At 39.9% G+C, this 17,878-nt stretch overlaps 1 protein-coding gene across 1 annotated transcript; it reads left to right on the forward strand.

Moving 5' to 3' along the window:
• Window positions 1-46: 46 nt before the first annotated feature.
• On the forward strand, window positions 47-15,299 carry spats2 (spermatogenesis associated serine rich 2). The gene is made up of 13 exons (XM_084014691.1): window positions 47-162; window positions 2,880-3,164; window positions 4,098-4,177; window positions 5,163-5,271; window positions 5,712-5,761; window positions 5,999-6,221; window positions 6,905-7,084; window positions 7,265-7,400; window positions 8,162-8,220; window positions 10,386-10,495; window positions 10,824-10,926; window positions 11,393-11,538; window positions 11,636-15,299. Exons 2-13 carry the CDS (start codon window positions 3,143-3,145, stop codon window positions 11,891-11,893), a joined length of 1,476 nt encoding a protein of 491 aa, XP_083870817.1. The 5' UTR covers window positions 47-162; window positions 2,880-3,142; the 3' UTR covers window positions 11,894-15,299.
• Window positions 15,300-17,878: the final 2,579 nt, after the last annotated feature.

Below are 17,878 nucleotides of genomic sequence, written 5' to 3' on the forward strand. Positions count from 1 at the left end.
GTTTAAAACGGAGGTTCTCGGAATCCAACCTGGCAACCCCGAAGGAGTCTAGTCGAGGAAAATATTGCCCACAGCAGACTACTTGGCATTAAAGACGGCTGGCGTCGGAAGCTGCGGTAACCCTTTCCAGAATCTACTGTTCAGTTTTCCTGCGAACACGAAGTACGTATTTACGAATGTGGATGTGCTAGAACATTGAGCTAATCACTGACGGCCAATGCTTTAATAGTAGCACCGCCGTTTAACGTCAAAGTTGAGTAGCTAAGGCTAGCAGCAGAGCATTGAATAATAACAGCTATCCGCTAGCTGCGTGCTAGCCAAGGATGCATTCAAAGGTCCGTTTTTTTAAATGGGCGTTTTTACTTTATGTTGCATTTAGACGTTACTGGTGCTATTGTTGTAACGTTAATGGCAAATTACTGCAGTCGCTAACGCAAAGCTAATCGCGCAGCGTTTAGGTGGTAGCCCAGTGGTAGCAAGCTACCGTTAACGTAACCTCCTTCAACCAAATATGTGGAATTAGAAACACCGAATCAGAGAGAGATCCTGTTGTGTCATTAACATTCAGCCAGATGTTCGGGTGAGCTAACCTCTCAAACAGCCACGTTTCATGACATTCATTCAGTTGGTTAACGTTAACACGAAGTTGGCTATTTGACGACCGACGCAGTCGTTGACTGAGCGAAGTATGAGTGAAGTATTTTTTTTCCGCTGCGATTGTAGGAAAAACTGAACATTTGGACCCGTTTTTAAAGCTGACTTTGAGGCTAATTTGACTTCTGCAGCACGCCGAAATTGCACGGACTTTGAGTCACTGTTACCACGTTATATAAGATGCTGGCTAAACTGCGGCAGGTGATGCTGGGATCACTATCGCCTCTGGTTAGATGCAACTTTTATATTGCCTGTTCTAATCAATGATATTTAGTGTTGGATTAGAAATTGTTTTACCGCAAATTCTTCTGGACATCTGGTTTCTCCACATTTGTCAGGAGAATACATTATTTGGCTAGTGGTGATGAAACAAATACTTGAAACTCTTTAAATTAAACTCTAATTGAACCTTCTAGTGTCCATCCCTGTTCCTCCAAAGTGATGCCTTTTTAAAATGTCTTGTTTTGTCAGCCTAACCCAAAGAGATTCACCTTTTAATATAATGTAAAAACGGAGAAATGCATGTCTGAGGGCTGAAAACATTTTCTGACATTTCTGCATCTACTTTGTTTGTGATTTACTTTGTGCCACCTTCTTCAAACTCAGTCACTGGTTTTATTCCAGTGCTGAGCTAGCACTTCTTCTTGCATCACAAGTGCACCTGGCTCTCTCTTGAAGACTCGAGCACCATCCCCCTTGATAAACATAATGCATCCTAGTGTTTTGTGTGAGTGACCGCTGCAGTGTCGCCTGTTGATTGTGCTCATGCATACTTTGACGTCTGTACAGGTGTGGTGGAACCGCTGTCTGGCACGCAAAGTCCTAATCAACAGGGTGTGTGTTTGTACAGCTTGTAACTTTCGTTTTCGGAGGACCAGGGTCAGAAAATGAAACCTTAAACGGCTAGGCCCATAAAAATGAGTCCAGGTTGCTGGTTAAAGTCTGGTTAAAGCATTTTTAACGACTAATTAAAATAGATTTGGTTATGGAGAGAGTCTGAGGTAGATTATTGATTATTCAGCAGGGTGATGATCATTTCCCAGACAAAACAAGTTTTTAATAATTTTCAGATGTTACTTTTCCAAGTGCAGAAATTGCAACATTTTTATTTTGTGTCTTTTAATCTTAGTTTTTTTTTTCACATCCTAATCTTAATTTGCAAACAGAGAATTCATATTTGTCCGGGGTGAAACCTTTTGACTCATTTCTGTTTTATAAGTGTGACTGCTAGTCATCTTTCTTGGTTTCATTTAACTGTGCCGTTTCGGTTACAGTAACAAATGTTTGTGTCATTAGTTATGAGTTTGGCTGTAGGAAAAATCCAAAATATTTGAGGTAGTTCTTGATCATGTCTATGAAAAAATATATATATATATTAAATGTGTGAAATTCTTGGATTTACGGTCATGATCAGCCAATTGAAGAGTGCCCAGACTGTGAGGTCATGGTGAATATTTTTGCAGGGTTGAATCATGAGGTTTTTTAAAGACTTTCCCGGTCAAAAAACGACTTTACTTAAGTCAAATTGTACTTGCCTCTCTACAAATAGTTTTATTTATTAGTGGATATCAAATAAAGATTAAGGTTAATGGTCGTGTTTATCTGCCTTTTCTTTAAAACTTGTGGCAGACTGCATTGATTAGTTCTCTACACGGGCACCTCTCAATACAGATGAGGAGGAAGTGAGATAGCTCAATATTCAAATTTTGTTGCACATTTAAAACAACAAAACTAGACTAAAGCAAAGGGGTAAAACAACAATAATATGTAGAAGAAGACTTCCTCCTTAGCTACTTCCATCACCAGCTCAGGAAAAAACAGTGTTTAATAATTTTTTCTTTCATTTTAATTTTAGCCCTCATAGCGTTATCATCACCCACCACTCCAGCAGAGAACTGAGAAAAAGAAACTACAATTCAAATATGTGTTCCTCTAAAGTCATACTAACTCCCCCCCTCCCAAACTTAATGCTGTGTTTCTGCCAAGGACAATATCAACTGCAGATTTTCTTTCAAGGATGCTCTGCAAGACAGCCAATAACTTATTGAAATCTGTTTTTCATTCGTAGAGGAAATGGATTTCATTTGCATTCATATTTTCAGATGTTACGAAAGTGGTCGCTATCTGTGCATTTCTGCTTTAAACCACATTGTGACAGTTACTTGTTTTTCTACATTCTAGTCCATGGTGTGAATCCATTTTTAACTTCTGTTCTCCCCCCACAGATTTGGTTCAGTCTGGTGGAGAAACCAGAGGAAAAGCCCAATCCTTGACTGAATGGTGGAGGCCTGATCTGAACCTGGTTCTTCCAAAGCTCCTGCCAGTTGTGAGCCTTTTTTTTGGCGACTTCTCTAACAAGAATAATTCAAAGACAAAGTCACTTCTCTTTGAGCTCTTATTTGAACACCATCTTGAATACAGTTGAAGTGTTATACAGACTTGAGGAAGTACAATACCAAGCATTTCCTGGATAACTCTGTGTGACAACATGGCAAAGAAAAACCAGAAGGGTATGTATTAACATTGTTTTTTTTTTTTTTTATTTACTGAATTGTTAGTTATTGTAACAATGATAAATATGATCTAAATCCTCAACTTTTTTTAATGCTGCAACAAATTGGTCAAAACTTAATGGGAATTACATTTCAGAACGCAATATATATGGCATATAAACATCAAATCGTATTGAATAGATTGGATTAATCTATTTGAGTGAGTATTGGCCTGATTTCAGTATCACTTCTGTTAACGGAAAAGCTGTGGAGATTTACAATGACATTAACCTACTTTCATGCATGAGATCAACAAGTTTTACAAGGCATTTTTTCAAGAATGCCCTGCCAGCATTTCCCCCCTTGTCTTGTCTTTAAATGGCCATAGATTAACTTTGGACTTTACCCTGACTTTTCCTACACAGCTGTTGGCTTTTGTTTAGCAATTTGAACAACAAATGTCCACAGTCCTCACATTGTGGGTAATATATATATTTTTTTTTTTCCACCATAACTTTTTTTCTTCCTCCTGATAGAAAATCCTTGGTTCTTGTTCTTATCCCAAAAATGTGTTCTTGGAAGCCTTCATTCAAGACACAGAGTCAAGACTGTTCAGGCAGAGATGTGACGAGTGTCGAGAGATTTTCAGTGTATTGAATACAAATGATGCCTATACTAAACAAATCAAATATTTTTTCAACGTATTTGATAATTTGTAATCTTTATAAAATGGCTGTTTACCTGTCATCTTATTCCTTTAGATAAAGACAAAAGCATAAATCTGCCTTTTTATAGCGTGATTCATTAATGGTAGCCAACGACCAGGAAATCTCTTTGAAGATGTCTGGGGCTTGTTTGCTTTGCAAATGATGCTCTGCGCTGGTTTGCAAGTGTGATTCAAGGCCTAAATAGCCAACAGAGTTTTTAATATTATTATTATTATTTTTACAGATACGTCAGGGGTCGTGTTTGACACTCGCTCAAAAATGGCCATGTCCCAGGGCGGAACAGCTGAGAGGATGAAGGAGAAGGTAAGAAGTACACACATTCCTTTTGAAACCTAAAATAAAATGATTTAGTAATATTAGTGGCTTCTAATTTGCTTCCCAAAGTCAAATATTTTCCCACTCTGTTGGTGGATTCGCTCCTAAGCCTTGCCATTCAGTTCCGTTAGTTGTAGGCTCGGCACAGCAGTTTTAGCAACAGTAAATCGAGAGGGCAAGTTGTCTTAGTATGAGTCTGAACAACAGGTATAGTGTTGATAAAGGGAAATGTTTTAGAGCCTGCCTTGTCTTAATAGAAGTTAACTCTCAGTGTCTGTATCGGGTATTTTGATGGTCAATAGCTCACCACTTGGAATCCCTTGAAAACTTGATTTAGCATGAAGGTATATCATTATGTAATCTCATGATTATGGTAATCATGCTTGTTAATTTTGTCCATTAGGCCAGATATTTAGCCTGTTAGATATCTGGAATGTTTTTGTGATGCAGTGGCGAGCTTCTTAGCTCACATGTTTGAACAGTTCGCACACAGCATCAGGGTTTTTTTTCTTTCTGAGCACTCCACTTTACTCATGCGACGGCTCGTTTGTGTCTTTCTATCCTGAACTTAATGTCAGACAGACATCATCATAACCAAGAAAGTGCACAAAGACTGAAAAGCCAATTTGTAGGAGCAGATTGTCCGGGTGAACATTGATTGTTGCTGGTGTCCTCCTTGCTCTAACGTTACAGATGTCAAACAAATAGATAGTAGCCCAAATAAATGGCCACACAGTCTATCATACAACAGTGGTTCATGGTGATATGTTATCAATATATGTTTGTCATAGAAACGTATTAAAAAAACGCTTGAAATGCTGGGATGAAGCACAGGCCCCCAGTAGTATATGAGTACAGGGGTGTGTTTAAATGCTTTCATTGTAAATTTACAGGTAATTGTAACTCCTTTTGAGTTTTCTTTCTTCTAAAACCTGATCCATATACGTTTTTTGTGTGTGTTTTTAATATACAGATCAGTGCCGTCAGAGCAGTTGTTCCCAACAAAAGTAACAATGAGATCGTACTGGTGTTGCAGCATTTTGAGAACTGTGTCGACAAGGCAGTTCAAGCTTTCTTAGAAGGTATGGTGACTTCTTTCTTATTTCTTAACAATCATCAACAACAGAACACCTCAACCACGTAGTAGACCTATTCACCACATATTATTAAAAACGTTACACATACACTATAATTATATATTTCCAGCACTGTCTTGTTGGTTTACTACATTCAAGTCAGACCTGGAATGTGGCCTATATTGCTTGTTGTTAACGTAACCTTGAGAACAACTTTTTTTCCATGCATGCCATGCTTTGCATTCAGAAGTCTGAGCGTCATTTGCATGCCTTTTAGCTTTGCAGGTTTAATTATAGAACAAGAAGGTTGTCCATTTACGTCAGACTGCTTTGTGCCATATTTAGCATTAGCTTAACAACACCTCAGGGCGTTCAGATATTGAGATGGGTTTTTAAGTTTGTCATGCGGCGCTTTCGTCATAGTCATTGTTTTCTTTATGCCCCAGGCAGTGCAGTTGAGATCCTGAAGGAGTGGAATGTCACCGGCAAAAAGAAGGTGAGAACCTGAAAGCCCACATCTGGAAGTCTCCTCCTAGCTGAGTGCCTGGTGTCCCTGAGCAAGGCACCTCACCCTAATTGCTCCTGAAAATTAAATGTCTTCATCAATTGTCAATGCCAAAAGTTTTATTTCAGCTTTAGCTTAAATCTTTTCTTGTCTGTGCTGAAATTGTTCCGAGTCACTGCTCTGTTCAGGATAGAGATTTTGAACAAACATTGATATCTCCATGTTCAGCCCAAGAAGAAAAAGAAGCCCAAGCCCCAGCCCGAGGCTTCTGCAGAGCCTGCTCCAGCTGAGGCCACGCCGCCCGAGGAGGGCAAGGAGGAGGTGAACGGCTTTCATGCCAACGGATCGGTCCTGGATGGAGAGTCACTTGATTCTCTGAGTGAACAGTTGGACTCTGCCTCGCTGGATGCAACCGAGCTGGACTCTGAACCTGCTACCTCCGAAATCACCGGTAATCACAGCTATGACTAATGATGAAGGCAAAAGAAGAAAGGGCTGAGTCATGGACCATTTTAATTTCATGTCATCTAATTCCCTTTTCCTTTTATTTTGGTCTGAGCACAGTGCTCCTCTGAGGACGCATCGTTAACCGCTCTAGTAATTTAACTGTTAAGGGAACTTTAACTGTTTTGGGTCCCTAATATGACTGCTGACACAACTGCATCACTACTTTCCATCTGTTGATTTCAGGATTGAAAGCAATGATCCGTTATAATTGTTGTGAAAGAGGTGGTGTTATTTTGCAATTTAGGGGACGTCGATTATAATAATGATCAATTATTCTTCAGTGAGGCCTTATTAGATTTTTTATGTTTCTATTCCTAGGAATTATTATTAATATATCAAATCCCACCATTTTCTCTTCCTTTTGAAAAATGAAAAATGATTTGTGGTGACTTATCCTGCACTTCAATCTAGATATTCAGAGCTTCTGGCTATGGTTGGTATTGGCTCATGTAAGCACGTGTCATATTTTTGTTTTCCAGGAAGAAAATAATATCTCACTTTTATATAAAGAATACGAAGAGATGAATTGTTTCCCCCTGCTATATATTGTTAAATAGATGCACAATATACCAAGGATGTGATTTTAAAAAGGCATTTTTTTTCCATTTCATCTCCATCTTCTTACAGGTCCAGAAGCAGAAAGTCCAGGTAGCGCTCCAAGTCCCCCCTTACAGCAAGGCGGGAGGAATCACCAGGGTCCTAGAGGCAACAGGAACCGACAGAGGCCAGGCTCAAATTCACACCCACCCTCTTCCTCACTTCCATCCACCGCTGATGAGCAAGGATCATCAGGAGTCAAGAAGATGGGTTAGAATCCTCTTACTTCTCAGATGAGTCTTGTCCTGCATGTAGTATTAGACTATCATTAATAAATAAATGTACGGTGAGCTGTTACCAGATACAGGCAAAGCCTAATCTGGGACAGAATATCTTGTGGTGCTTCTTCTTCAACGTGTGCCTAAATGAAGCTTACTGTTCACGTCTCAGCTCCCAACATTGACCGCTCTGTGAAGGACCTGCAGAGATGCACCGCCTCACTGACCCGCTACAGGATAGTGGTCAAGGAGGAGATGGACTCTTCAATCAAGAGGATGAAGCAGACGTTTGCTGAGCTTCAGAGCTGGTGAGTGATGGAATATTTGAATTTGCATGTTGAAAAATGGCGTGAACGTTTCACTGTGGGAGCTCTCCCACATTACCAAGAACCCTTTTGAGCATTTTGGTTCCAGTATTCTGGATCTAGGTGCTAAAAACAAGTGTCAACTCTAGGGGTAGTACTTTCCAATAGTGCAGGAACTTTAAAGGCGGGGGCCCTGATAATTGATTATGAAATGCAAACAGGAATGAATTACTGAGTTTGGTTCCTCCGGGACAATTTGGGCTTGTCCTAAGACTTTCTATAACTTAAATAATGAACCTAGTGTTTACCACATATACGCATAAATAATAAATAAAAAATATTAACGAGTGTCACAGTCCCAAGATGAACCTTCCTCATCCCGGTCCCTCTACCTGAGCAATATTTTACTAATCGCTAAAGGAATCAATATATTATATAACTTTCTCCCTTAGCTTTGAGTGTCTTAGTAGCTGTGAGGAAATTAAACAGTTGCATAATAAAAGAATGCACTCATGGTTATGATTATCATTTGATAATGGCACTTGTATGCTGATCGATGGCAGGAGGGAGAGCTGTAGTGTACTTCACCGCTAACTGTTGAAATGTTTTGCACTTTGCTGTTATTCATCCAGGCTGCTGTATTTCTGATCCCTGAAGTGTACAGCTGCCTCTTTGTTTGAAGTTATTGGAATTGATAATCTCTTAGTGAGTGAGTAAAAACAAATGAACCACTCCTCCTCATCATCATGCTCCTTTTTTTCTAGTTTAATGGACAGAGAAGTGACTCTATTGGGAGAAATGGACAAAGTGAAAGCAGAGGCCAGTAAGTACTGTACTTTTATTTGTTTTTTCCCCCCCCACGTACGTAGACCGAACCAAACCCCTTCTCCTCACATACCACCTGGGAGCTGTTCATATGCTTCATATACAATGATCACCTGACACAAGGGCCTGGAGGATCTGACCTGAATCGTTTCCGGGGAGGCAGTAAAAGAAATTGTTGTGTCCTAGTTTCTTCAAACCTGCAGTGGTGCCCTCGGGGTCCTGATATACCTAGAGCATACCACTGTGTGTGTGTGTGTGTGTATTTGTGTAACATGACAGAGCAAGACTACATATTTGCACAAGTAGGCCATTCTCTGTTACTCTGTCCTCTCAGTGTTGAGTGCTGTGTGTTCCAGGCCTGGAAAAAGTGAATAGTGTCAGGTGTCAAGGGAGGCTCAATGCTGTCTTTGTGCAATGTGATTGGGGAATTGGGAGGCAAGCAGAGAAACTGTAGCATTTCTTCGACATCACAAAAGGCAGGATTCCTCAAAATGTGCCTTCTACTAATCTCCTCCCCGTGTTAGATTTATGTTTAACTGACGGTTTCCTTTATAACCTGTCGATCTGCTGCAGGAAAAGAGTTAACTGATGTCAGATCTGAATGCAGGTATAAAACTGGCAACGATTAAAAGAATCCAAACCAAAAAAAAGATGTTCTCAGTATTTAGTCCGGTCCTTATTCATCCATACTGGAGGTACCAGTGTTACCAAGTACCAGTGGCTGGGATAAATGTTTAGGGCTGCACCCAACTATTATTTTAATTATAATAATATAATCTGCCAATTACTTTTTTTTAATTAATTGATTGTTGTTTTGCATATTTGATTGAAGGAAATTACTTGAACCAATTGCTCAAACAGTTTGATTCACTGTCAGATTATTAATGTTCTTTTGAACGACTAATATATTAATTGTTTCAGTTCTAACTAATTAATCGGTTGATTATTTTTTCAGTTAATCGTTTGGCCTTTATAATTCAATAAAATTGTAGAAAAAAAACGTCCTAAAGCCCAGCGTGTATTCTGGGATTGTTAATAAAACCCTAAGGGAGTTTAAAATAACACTTGTTTGTTATGTGCTTTCACATTAACACATAAACAACCATTCAACAGAATCAAAGTGTTTCAGTGACTCGATGGTTAGATTGAAGAGGTTTAAACTGTGATTTGTCAGCATTACCCTAACTATCTAACTAACTAACTAACTAACATTTTATTTCTATTGTGAAGTTTGTTTATTTGCCAGTTAATTCCAGTTTATTATAGGCTGCATTATTATGCACTTGACACTGAAAAGGGAACCTGCACCCATTTATATCTGCACATGTTTTGATGCTAACCTTCCACCTTATTTTACCAATGACTGGGCATTTCTTCTATTATTGAACTGTGGCCCAGAGGGATCATTTCGTCTGTCGGCCCTCCAGTTGTCAATCAGGTGGAACCATTGTCCAGCGTTTTGTTCCCAGTGTACAAAACAAACCCTTCTTACTAAATAACATCTATAACATTGGGGAAAAAAAGAACTTTATTAAACCTAAAAGCATGAAAGACAATTCAAACATATAGAACTTTATCTTTGACCTTTTTGTTGACCTTTTTTAGATGCTGAGTCAGCTGCACTTTGTCCTTTTCATATCAAGAACTGAGAAACTGAAACTTACGGTGACTGCAGGGAACACCAGTAGTACAGAAACGATGATAAAACATATAATGATTATAATAATCTGCGGCTATGTTGATAATCGGTTCATTATTTAAGTGTTTTCGAGCATAATACCAAATATTGGCTTATTTCAGCTTCTCTGTTTGCTGATTTTCTTGTATGAAACGAAGTGAATCCCTTCAGGCTTTTCATACAACAGGAGACATTTGAAGGCACCGCCTTGGCCTTCACTAAACATTTAAATCATCTTCTGACATTTTATACAAACAATGAATCGAGAAAATAACTGGTAGGTTTATTGATGGCAAAAGTGATCGTTGTCGCTGGCAGACTTGGATGAAGATGTTTAAATACATATATTTGCCTCTTAATTGGACATAAATTGTTATTGGACTCGGAGACACCATGGACAAGAAAGCTTGAAGGGTGTTGTTGGTTTCAAATGAGTGTTCAACATTTGTTTATGTCTGTTAAAGTTCCCATTTGCTTTGTTTCAGTGGTGATTCTGGACGCCCGGCAGAAGAGGGCGGAGGAGCTCAGACGATTGACGGATCAGTCGGCATCCATGTCTGAGGAGCAGCTGACTGAACTACGTGCAGACATCAAGGTACTTAAACAATGCTGCTGCTCCAGTTCAGACTCCTCTGTCTGTCTGTTTGTCTCTCTGTCTGTCTGTGTCTCTCTTTTTCTCTCCGTCTCACAATGTTTAACTTGGTGGACGCCAGACTGAATGTACAATGGGTGTTATTTGTGGAGCCACAGTTGAAAGCTCATTAAATTGTGCTGTTTTTTTTTTTTTCAAGGTGAACCACAAGCAGAAATAATAGATTAAATAAAAAAACGGCAAACTAAAATAAATGTAGCCGTTGTATTATTGAACATGCTGCTGATGAATGTAATCCATTGAATCTTATTTTTTTTTTCTTCCCCCTCAGCACTTTGTGAGTGAGCGAAAATATGACGAAGACCTTGGGAAAGCTGTGAGATTTACATTTGATCTTGAACCGCTGAAGACGAGTATCACAGGTTTTGGATCAGGTACACGATAATTTCCATCTGTTTTATCTGTCTTTTTTTTTAATTTGTGTTCAAACTGAAATCTTCTAAAAATGTGTGTCAGAAAAAGTGGAAAATTTGCAAAATGCTAATTAAAATTCAATCAGGATGCTCCCATCCCTTATTTCCCTTAGAAACGATAGTAGTTCAGTGAATATCACACTGTGACCAAGTCTTTATTAGACTTCTCCCTCACAAGCTCTAAATCAGCCGTTGGCCGATGTCTTACAGTATAATCTAAGAAGATAGTTTGTCATTGATGATCAAAGATTTCACCATGTTTATCAGACAAAGGTTGACCATGTAAATGGGGTCTTAAAACAATCCCAGTCCCTTCAAATCTCATATAAAGAAGAGCTTTTCTGGGTTTTACTCAGTGCTGTACCAGGATCATTTATTAATCGTGCTCGGTTGTACTATTAGTGATTTACCTGGCTTCTTTTTACAGTTTACCATCCACGTACAGGCTACTCAAATCGGTCCCGTTGTAGCTCCACGTCCTCTTCTGTCGCCAGCCCAAGTGTGCTGGAAACTCCTGCTCCCACCCAGACCCAAAGCACCCCCAGTGAACACCGCCCTCCACCAAACAAACAGGTCAGCAGTTGTTGTCATTCAAACCATGAAGACGTTGACTTCAGCAACGTAAATCACTTCCAGTCGCTCACTTCATTTTAATTCTCCGATCCCTCAGATTTTCCAAGGCAACAGGCGTACTTTCCAGGGACAAGGGTATCACTCGGGTGGTCAGAGGTATAATGGCGGTTCCTACCATGACAGGAACGCCAGTCGGCCTCACCACCGCTACCAGACTGACGGTGGCTCTTCTGGTCCTTCCCAGCACTCACACAGCTCAAGAGGTCCCCACCATTCCTCCACATCCTCCCACAACCAAGACCGGCCCTCCCATAACGGGCTTCCCCAAAGGCCTCCGCGGACGCCCTGCCCTTGACATTGGAAATCCTGTCCTTAATCAAACCCATATACTAATCCTTGCACTCCCCTCCCCACCCCCTCCACACTGTCCCCTTCTACTAACAAAATGAAGAATAGAATACAAGTTTACATATTTCCGTCAGTTGAACTGTAGTGCCACCTCTCTGCATCAATCCACTCATCCTTCAAACTTGAAATTTCTCACTGTTCTGTATTCGCTCTTCCTTTTTGCATTTCTGCATTCCTGGTTAAGGTACCAGCTTCCATCTTTAGGCGCCCCGTTGAGAGAACTCATTGCTACGCTAGCGTCGGTCACTTTTACTCTTTTCGCAGTTAAGCTGACGTGATTACCTGCAACAATTTGTGCACTATTGAAGTTCAACACTTAGTACTATTTTCTATTTTTGCTGTGGCTTATGTCAGCTCTCGGATTTCCACCTCAGATTGTCTTTTATTTTTTCATTTTTACTCGTCTCCTAGGACCATTTCAATGCTTTCACCACGAATAGTGTAGTGAAAGTGCAAAAGTAGTATTAGCATTATCAGAGATTTTTGTTTTTATTCATCAGGAGAGTAGACATGCAATCAACACTACAGACTATCGTTACTCCTTACAAGGTGTTTAAAAAAAAAAAAAGCAAAAAAAAAGCAAACATATCAAATCAGAGCTTTTCGTATGGCTGCTACAAATCATAGGGAGCTTGTTAACACTAGGACTTAGATGTGTTTGAGAGTCACTCTGTGAACACTGAGGTTGCCCTCTTAAGGGAATAGTATGACATTTGAGAAACGGCTCATTCTTTCTTGTCGAGAGTTGGCTCGGAAGATGGGTACCAGTCTGATGTTCGTACACCAGCACCTTGTTAGCTGGGCTTAACAAAGGGCAGTTGGTGCCTGGCCCAATGTCGAAATATCAGGCCTACCAACACCTCCTAAACATGTTCCATCTTGTTTAGTTCATACAAAGAGAAGTGTAAAGACTACAAATGGTGGTTTCATGGGGGTGATGTGTCAGACAGAGCAAACCTTTTCTTTTGTTTCCAGTCTTTAGCTAAGCTAAGCTAATGGGCTGCTGGCTGAAGCTTCAAATGCGACTAATAATCCGTACATGAGAGCGGTATCAATCTTCTCATCTAGCTCAGCCAAAAAAACAATGTGTGTGCGCATTCCCCCAAAACGTTGAGCTTCTCCTTTTACACATTGCCGAAGAGGCCGACAGGGTTTGGAGGTGACGCTGCTGTCGCCTCGCTGTCCCATTATTTTATAACAAAGAGAGGGCTCATTACCTTTTTTTTGAAGAATACTGTTAAAATGTTAAAACTGACAACAAAGGAAACTGTCCACGTGCTGTTCCATATTTAATTCTTGACATTTATTTGGATGAATTTTCTTCCGCACGCACCATTCCTTCTTCTTCTTTGTGTTGTTATATGCACATGGATGGCATATTAATGTCATGCTTGCCTTTAGTCACAGAGAGACTTCACATTTGCCTTTCTAGAGACATGGATGTCTGCGTCATGATGGGTTTTTTTTCTTTTTTAAAACAGATGGTACTCGTAGAGCAGGCATGCAATTTATAAATATGTGTGAGAATAAGATTTTTTTCTTCCCCTTCTTTTATATTCTCACTTTATCCCATCTGTGGACGCACAACTGATCAAACTGATGAATGCATTGGAAGATTGTATTGATTTCACACATTTTTTTTTTCCCTTCTCTATGGCTGCCAAGTAGACGCTTCAAGGCTATTCGTCGGAGTGGAGTCTCATCACAGCGTCCACGTAGTGTGAACAAAAAGCTGGTGGGCGCCACACGGCTGATGTTTTGAAGCGGCCTGTTTTCGAGCCGTTCCCTGGCAGTGAGCCGTTATTCAAGGGACAGGGACCCCCGATGATGCCTCATCGCTTATCTTCTTGTAGTTATGTAAATACAGTATGGTGAGCTGCAAGGCTGTAGTTTAAGACTGGTTGTTACATAATTGCTGCATTTTCTTCATAATGTGTCGTCTTCCTTTTGAGCAGACTTTGGGTGGAAATGAATAACTCTTCCCCCCCACCCCACCCCCTTTTTCGTTTCCTCAAGGTTTTCAGATCCTCATTTTTGAGATTATATTTCAGTAATTGTGTTCGTTGATATTGTGGAGAGGAGTGTTAACTTGTTTGCAGTTTTTGGTAAATTTGTGCTGTCAAGACACGAATGTTTTGACTAGAAGGAATAGTGTGACATTTTAGGAAATGAGCTCATTTCCTTTTTCGCAGTTTGCGAACACTTCTGATGAAGCATCGATCTCACCGTTCCACTGCTTGTTTTCCCCGTTTTTAGATCGGGCTCATTGTTGCCACCTTGTGACGGTTCAGTAGTTGCCAGTGGGAGTTTTTAAACCTTCTGGCTTCAAGGGGCAGTAATGAGGAATTTACAGCTAGAAAACTTGAACAAGCAATACAAAATGTATGCTTCATGGGAAGTTTCCATACAGAGACTTTTTTTTTGGCAACTGTTCAACTTAATAACCTCCTTTTAACGGAACAGTGTCCCACTCGGACAGTCCCTAATGGGACTAGGAAATGGCTTAGTCAAAATCTGCCTACCAGCCCAGGATAGCTTCAGAAGTGCTGACAGGCTGGTTTTTATTTGTTGTTTGGACGAAGCTGTTTCTAATAGAGCTCTTGGTAAGAAAGCCAAAAAGTGTATTTCCTAAAATGTCAAACTATGCATTCCGGGGTGGTAATGTCAAAGATTTTTCTTTTTATTGACTGATGTTTTTTGGGAGGCTGCGGTTTGAATTGATCAGGGCTGTAGAACAGATGATAAACAAATCAGTTTTTATTCCAGCATATTTCCAGCGTCCTCTGGAGGTGCTGGATTTGTTGGATCAATACTCAAAAGTAGATCTAGTCTGCCTCACTCAAACCACTTTTTTTTTTGTCTTACATTCCAAATTTAGGAGTATTAGGTTATCGCCAAAGATAATTTCGTCCTGTTTTAAAGTTGCTGCCTTATTTCTTTTTCTTCCACTGCCTGTAAAGAATTCCAAAGGAGATAAATCCAACACTTCAACTTTTCTTCTTCTTCCTCTTCTTCTTCATTTTCTGATTCCTTACTGTATATACATTTATGTAGCTATATAGTTTTGTGCTCACATGGGGCATTTTGTATGTGATATTCATATTAGGCATAATGGAGGTTTAAACATCTAGTCCATTCATTCTTCCAGTAGACCTGGTGTCCTGCTTCTCAAGACAACCTTTCTGAGACAACTGTAAACTCAAGTGCCTTTTCTTGTCTCCCACCGATTCACTGAAATCCCCCCCACCAGAGTATGGACCAAAGACAGCGACCGTCCCCGACACTCCTCTCCTCTTTCTCCCCACTCACTGAATTGCACACTTTCATTTACTATGAATAAACAGTTTGCAATACTTACCGTGTCTGGTTTGTTGTCGTTTCCAGCTATACTCGCATGTAACGGGGCGGTTATCCATTCATCCATCAGTAAGCCAAACAGGAGCTGAACAGTATGTCGGCACAGTGATCATAGGATATCAAGGCATACAGCTTCATTGATCCATCAACATTTCCTGCTTTTGACTCCATATTCTGTAAGTTACTCTTCACGTTTAGTCTTAAATATGTTAAATAAATGTATGAACAAACCGCGTTCCCAAGTCATTGGCAAATAAAGAGCGGTGCAAAGTAACTAATTATGTTAACTAAGTGTTGTACATACATTTGGGGAGCTTGTACATGAGTATTTACATTTAACGCAACATTTATACTTCTAGTCTACATCTCGGAGGCAATTAATTGTTTATTTTCTCCACTACGTTAATTTGTCTCTGCTTTAGTTCCTCTACAGATTACAATTTTCATATCCTTCCTATCCAGTGATTGTATCTCCAAATTTTAGGATTAAGATTTTTTTTTTTTTTTTTTTTTTTCTAATAAACTGAAGTAGATTTTTTTTTACATACTATTCTTTGACTTTTCTGTTCGTTTTTTATCATAGTATAGCATATTGGAAAAAAATCATTAAAAAGTCATAGTATGTCGAAGTAATAAAGTCATAATATAGCATTGAAAAAATCATGTTATGTAAGCAAGCTTGTGAAAAAAAGTAAAAAATAAATAAATATACATATGTCAAAAAGTCATGGGCTGCACGGTGGTGTAGTGGGTAGCACTCTCGCCTCACAGCAAGAGGGTCCTGGGTTCGATTCCCGGGTCGGCCCGGGTTCCTTCTGTGTGGAGTTTGCATGTTCTCCCCGTGTAAGCGTGGGTTCTCTCCGGGTTCTCCGGCTTCCTCCCACAGTCCAAAGACATGCAGGATGGGGATAGGTTAATTGGTGACTCTAAATTGCCCGTAGGTGTGAATGTGAGTGTGAATGGCTGTTTGTCTCTACATGTCGGCCCTGTGATAGACTGGTGTCCTGTCCAGGGTGTACCCTGCCTTCGCCCAATGACAGCTGGGATCGGCTCCAGCCCCCCCGTGACCCTAAATACAGGATAAGCGGTAGAAAATGGATGGATGTCAAAAAGTCATATTATTTGGGGAAAAAAATCATAAAAAAGTAATTGTATAATACGTAAAAAATAAAAAGTCAGGATTTTAAAAAAAAATCCACATATAGTATGTTGGAAAAGGTAAAAAAAAAAATAGTATGTCAAAAAAAGTCGTAGTATAGGCTATTATTTAAAAAAAAAAAGTCATAAAAAAAAGTCATAGTATGGCCTATGTGAAAAAAAATAGTGTTGAAAAAAAAATCCATGGAAAATTCATCGAATAGTTTACTTCCTTACTTCAGTAACATTTTGAATGCAGGACTTGTCACGGAGTATTTCCACACTGTAGTCATTTTACTTTTAAGTATCTGAATACCGCTTTCACTTCTGCAGGATAAACTAGACCTGGGCAGCCAGCAGAGGGCGTCAGTACTCTAGAAAATGTTAAAATGTGATTTTTGAGGGGGAGGTTTGGTGGAGGACATCATCAATAAGCTGTGATGGAAGAACTTTTCAGATATTTTACACAAGTAGCAGTAACAAATAAATTACTTAAGACAAATTAAGGAAACATGTTTGAAGTTCCACAACGTTTGTGGGATATTATTACAAATACATTATTGTTCTTTTTTCTGGACCCTCCTCCACAAAGCCCAGCTCTGTGTGTGTACAGCTTAAAGCCCGGTTACTGGATACTCTAATCTTCACCATGGAGCTTCCTCTTTGGTCTCTTCAGTTTTATATAATATTGTAATACTTAAAGGAAAACACCACCGCATTTCCATACTGAACTATGTTCTGCTCTGATGTTAGACGAGGTGATACATACCTCCCTCTCCTCTGTGCGTGCACTCAATGGCTCTTGCGCGACCTCGGCGCAGCGCTAATTTGCTAGCATGTAGCTTGTCCCAGTATATTCCTTAGGATCCAAAGGGGGGTGAAGTTAGAAGCGACCAAGCACTTCCACGTTGTCCCTATTTAAATACGGTTACGTGAGTAGTTACACGACCCAAGTTTGGTTACACAAAATGAAACATGCCAATTTTTCTAAGCGGATAACAAGGATAACTATATAGTATGGCGGAGTAACAACTGGAAGCACTTCGACGTCGGCGCAGTAATATCATCACTCCGCTCCCCCTCTTACTTCCGTCAATAGAACCTACGTGACCTGCACGCCGTCGCCTGCACCAGCTGTAGTAGTTTGTGCACAGTTGAGGAAGCATCAGGTTGTAGTAAGATAGTTTGTGAAGAATCAAACATCATGGTTATAACGTGCATCGTACAGGGTTGTGAAAACAAGCAGAAGGTATATAGTCCCGTCATGTTTTGAGTGATGATATTACTGCGCCGACGTCGAAGTGCTTCCAGTTGTTATTCCGCCATACTATCTAGTTATCCTTGTTATCCGCTTAGAAAAATTGGCATGTTTCATTTTGTGTAACCAAACTTGGGTCGTGTAACTACTCACGTAACCGTATTTAAATAGGGACAACGT

The sequence above is a fragment of the Eutrigla gurnardus genome, assembly GCF_963514095.1.
Source record: "Eutrigla gurnardus genome assembly, chromosome: 8".
NCBI lineage: Eukaryota > Metazoa > Chordata > Actinopteri > Perciformes > Triglidae > Eutrigla > Eutrigla gurnardus.

Bases quoted from the DNA above. Each gene is read 5' to 3' on its own strand.
- spats2 (XM_084014691.1), top strand. From the start codon at position 3,143: ATGGCAAAGAAAAACCAGAAGG. The intron at 7,085-7,264 runs GTTAGAATCCTC...TTCACGTCTCAG, and splicing joins ATCAGGAGTCAAGAAGATGG to CTCCCAACATTGACCGCTCT. The intron at 7,401-8,161 runs GTGAGTGATGGA...CTTTTTTTCTAG, and splicing joins TTTGCTGAGCTTCAGAGCTG to TTTAATGGACAGAGAAGTGA.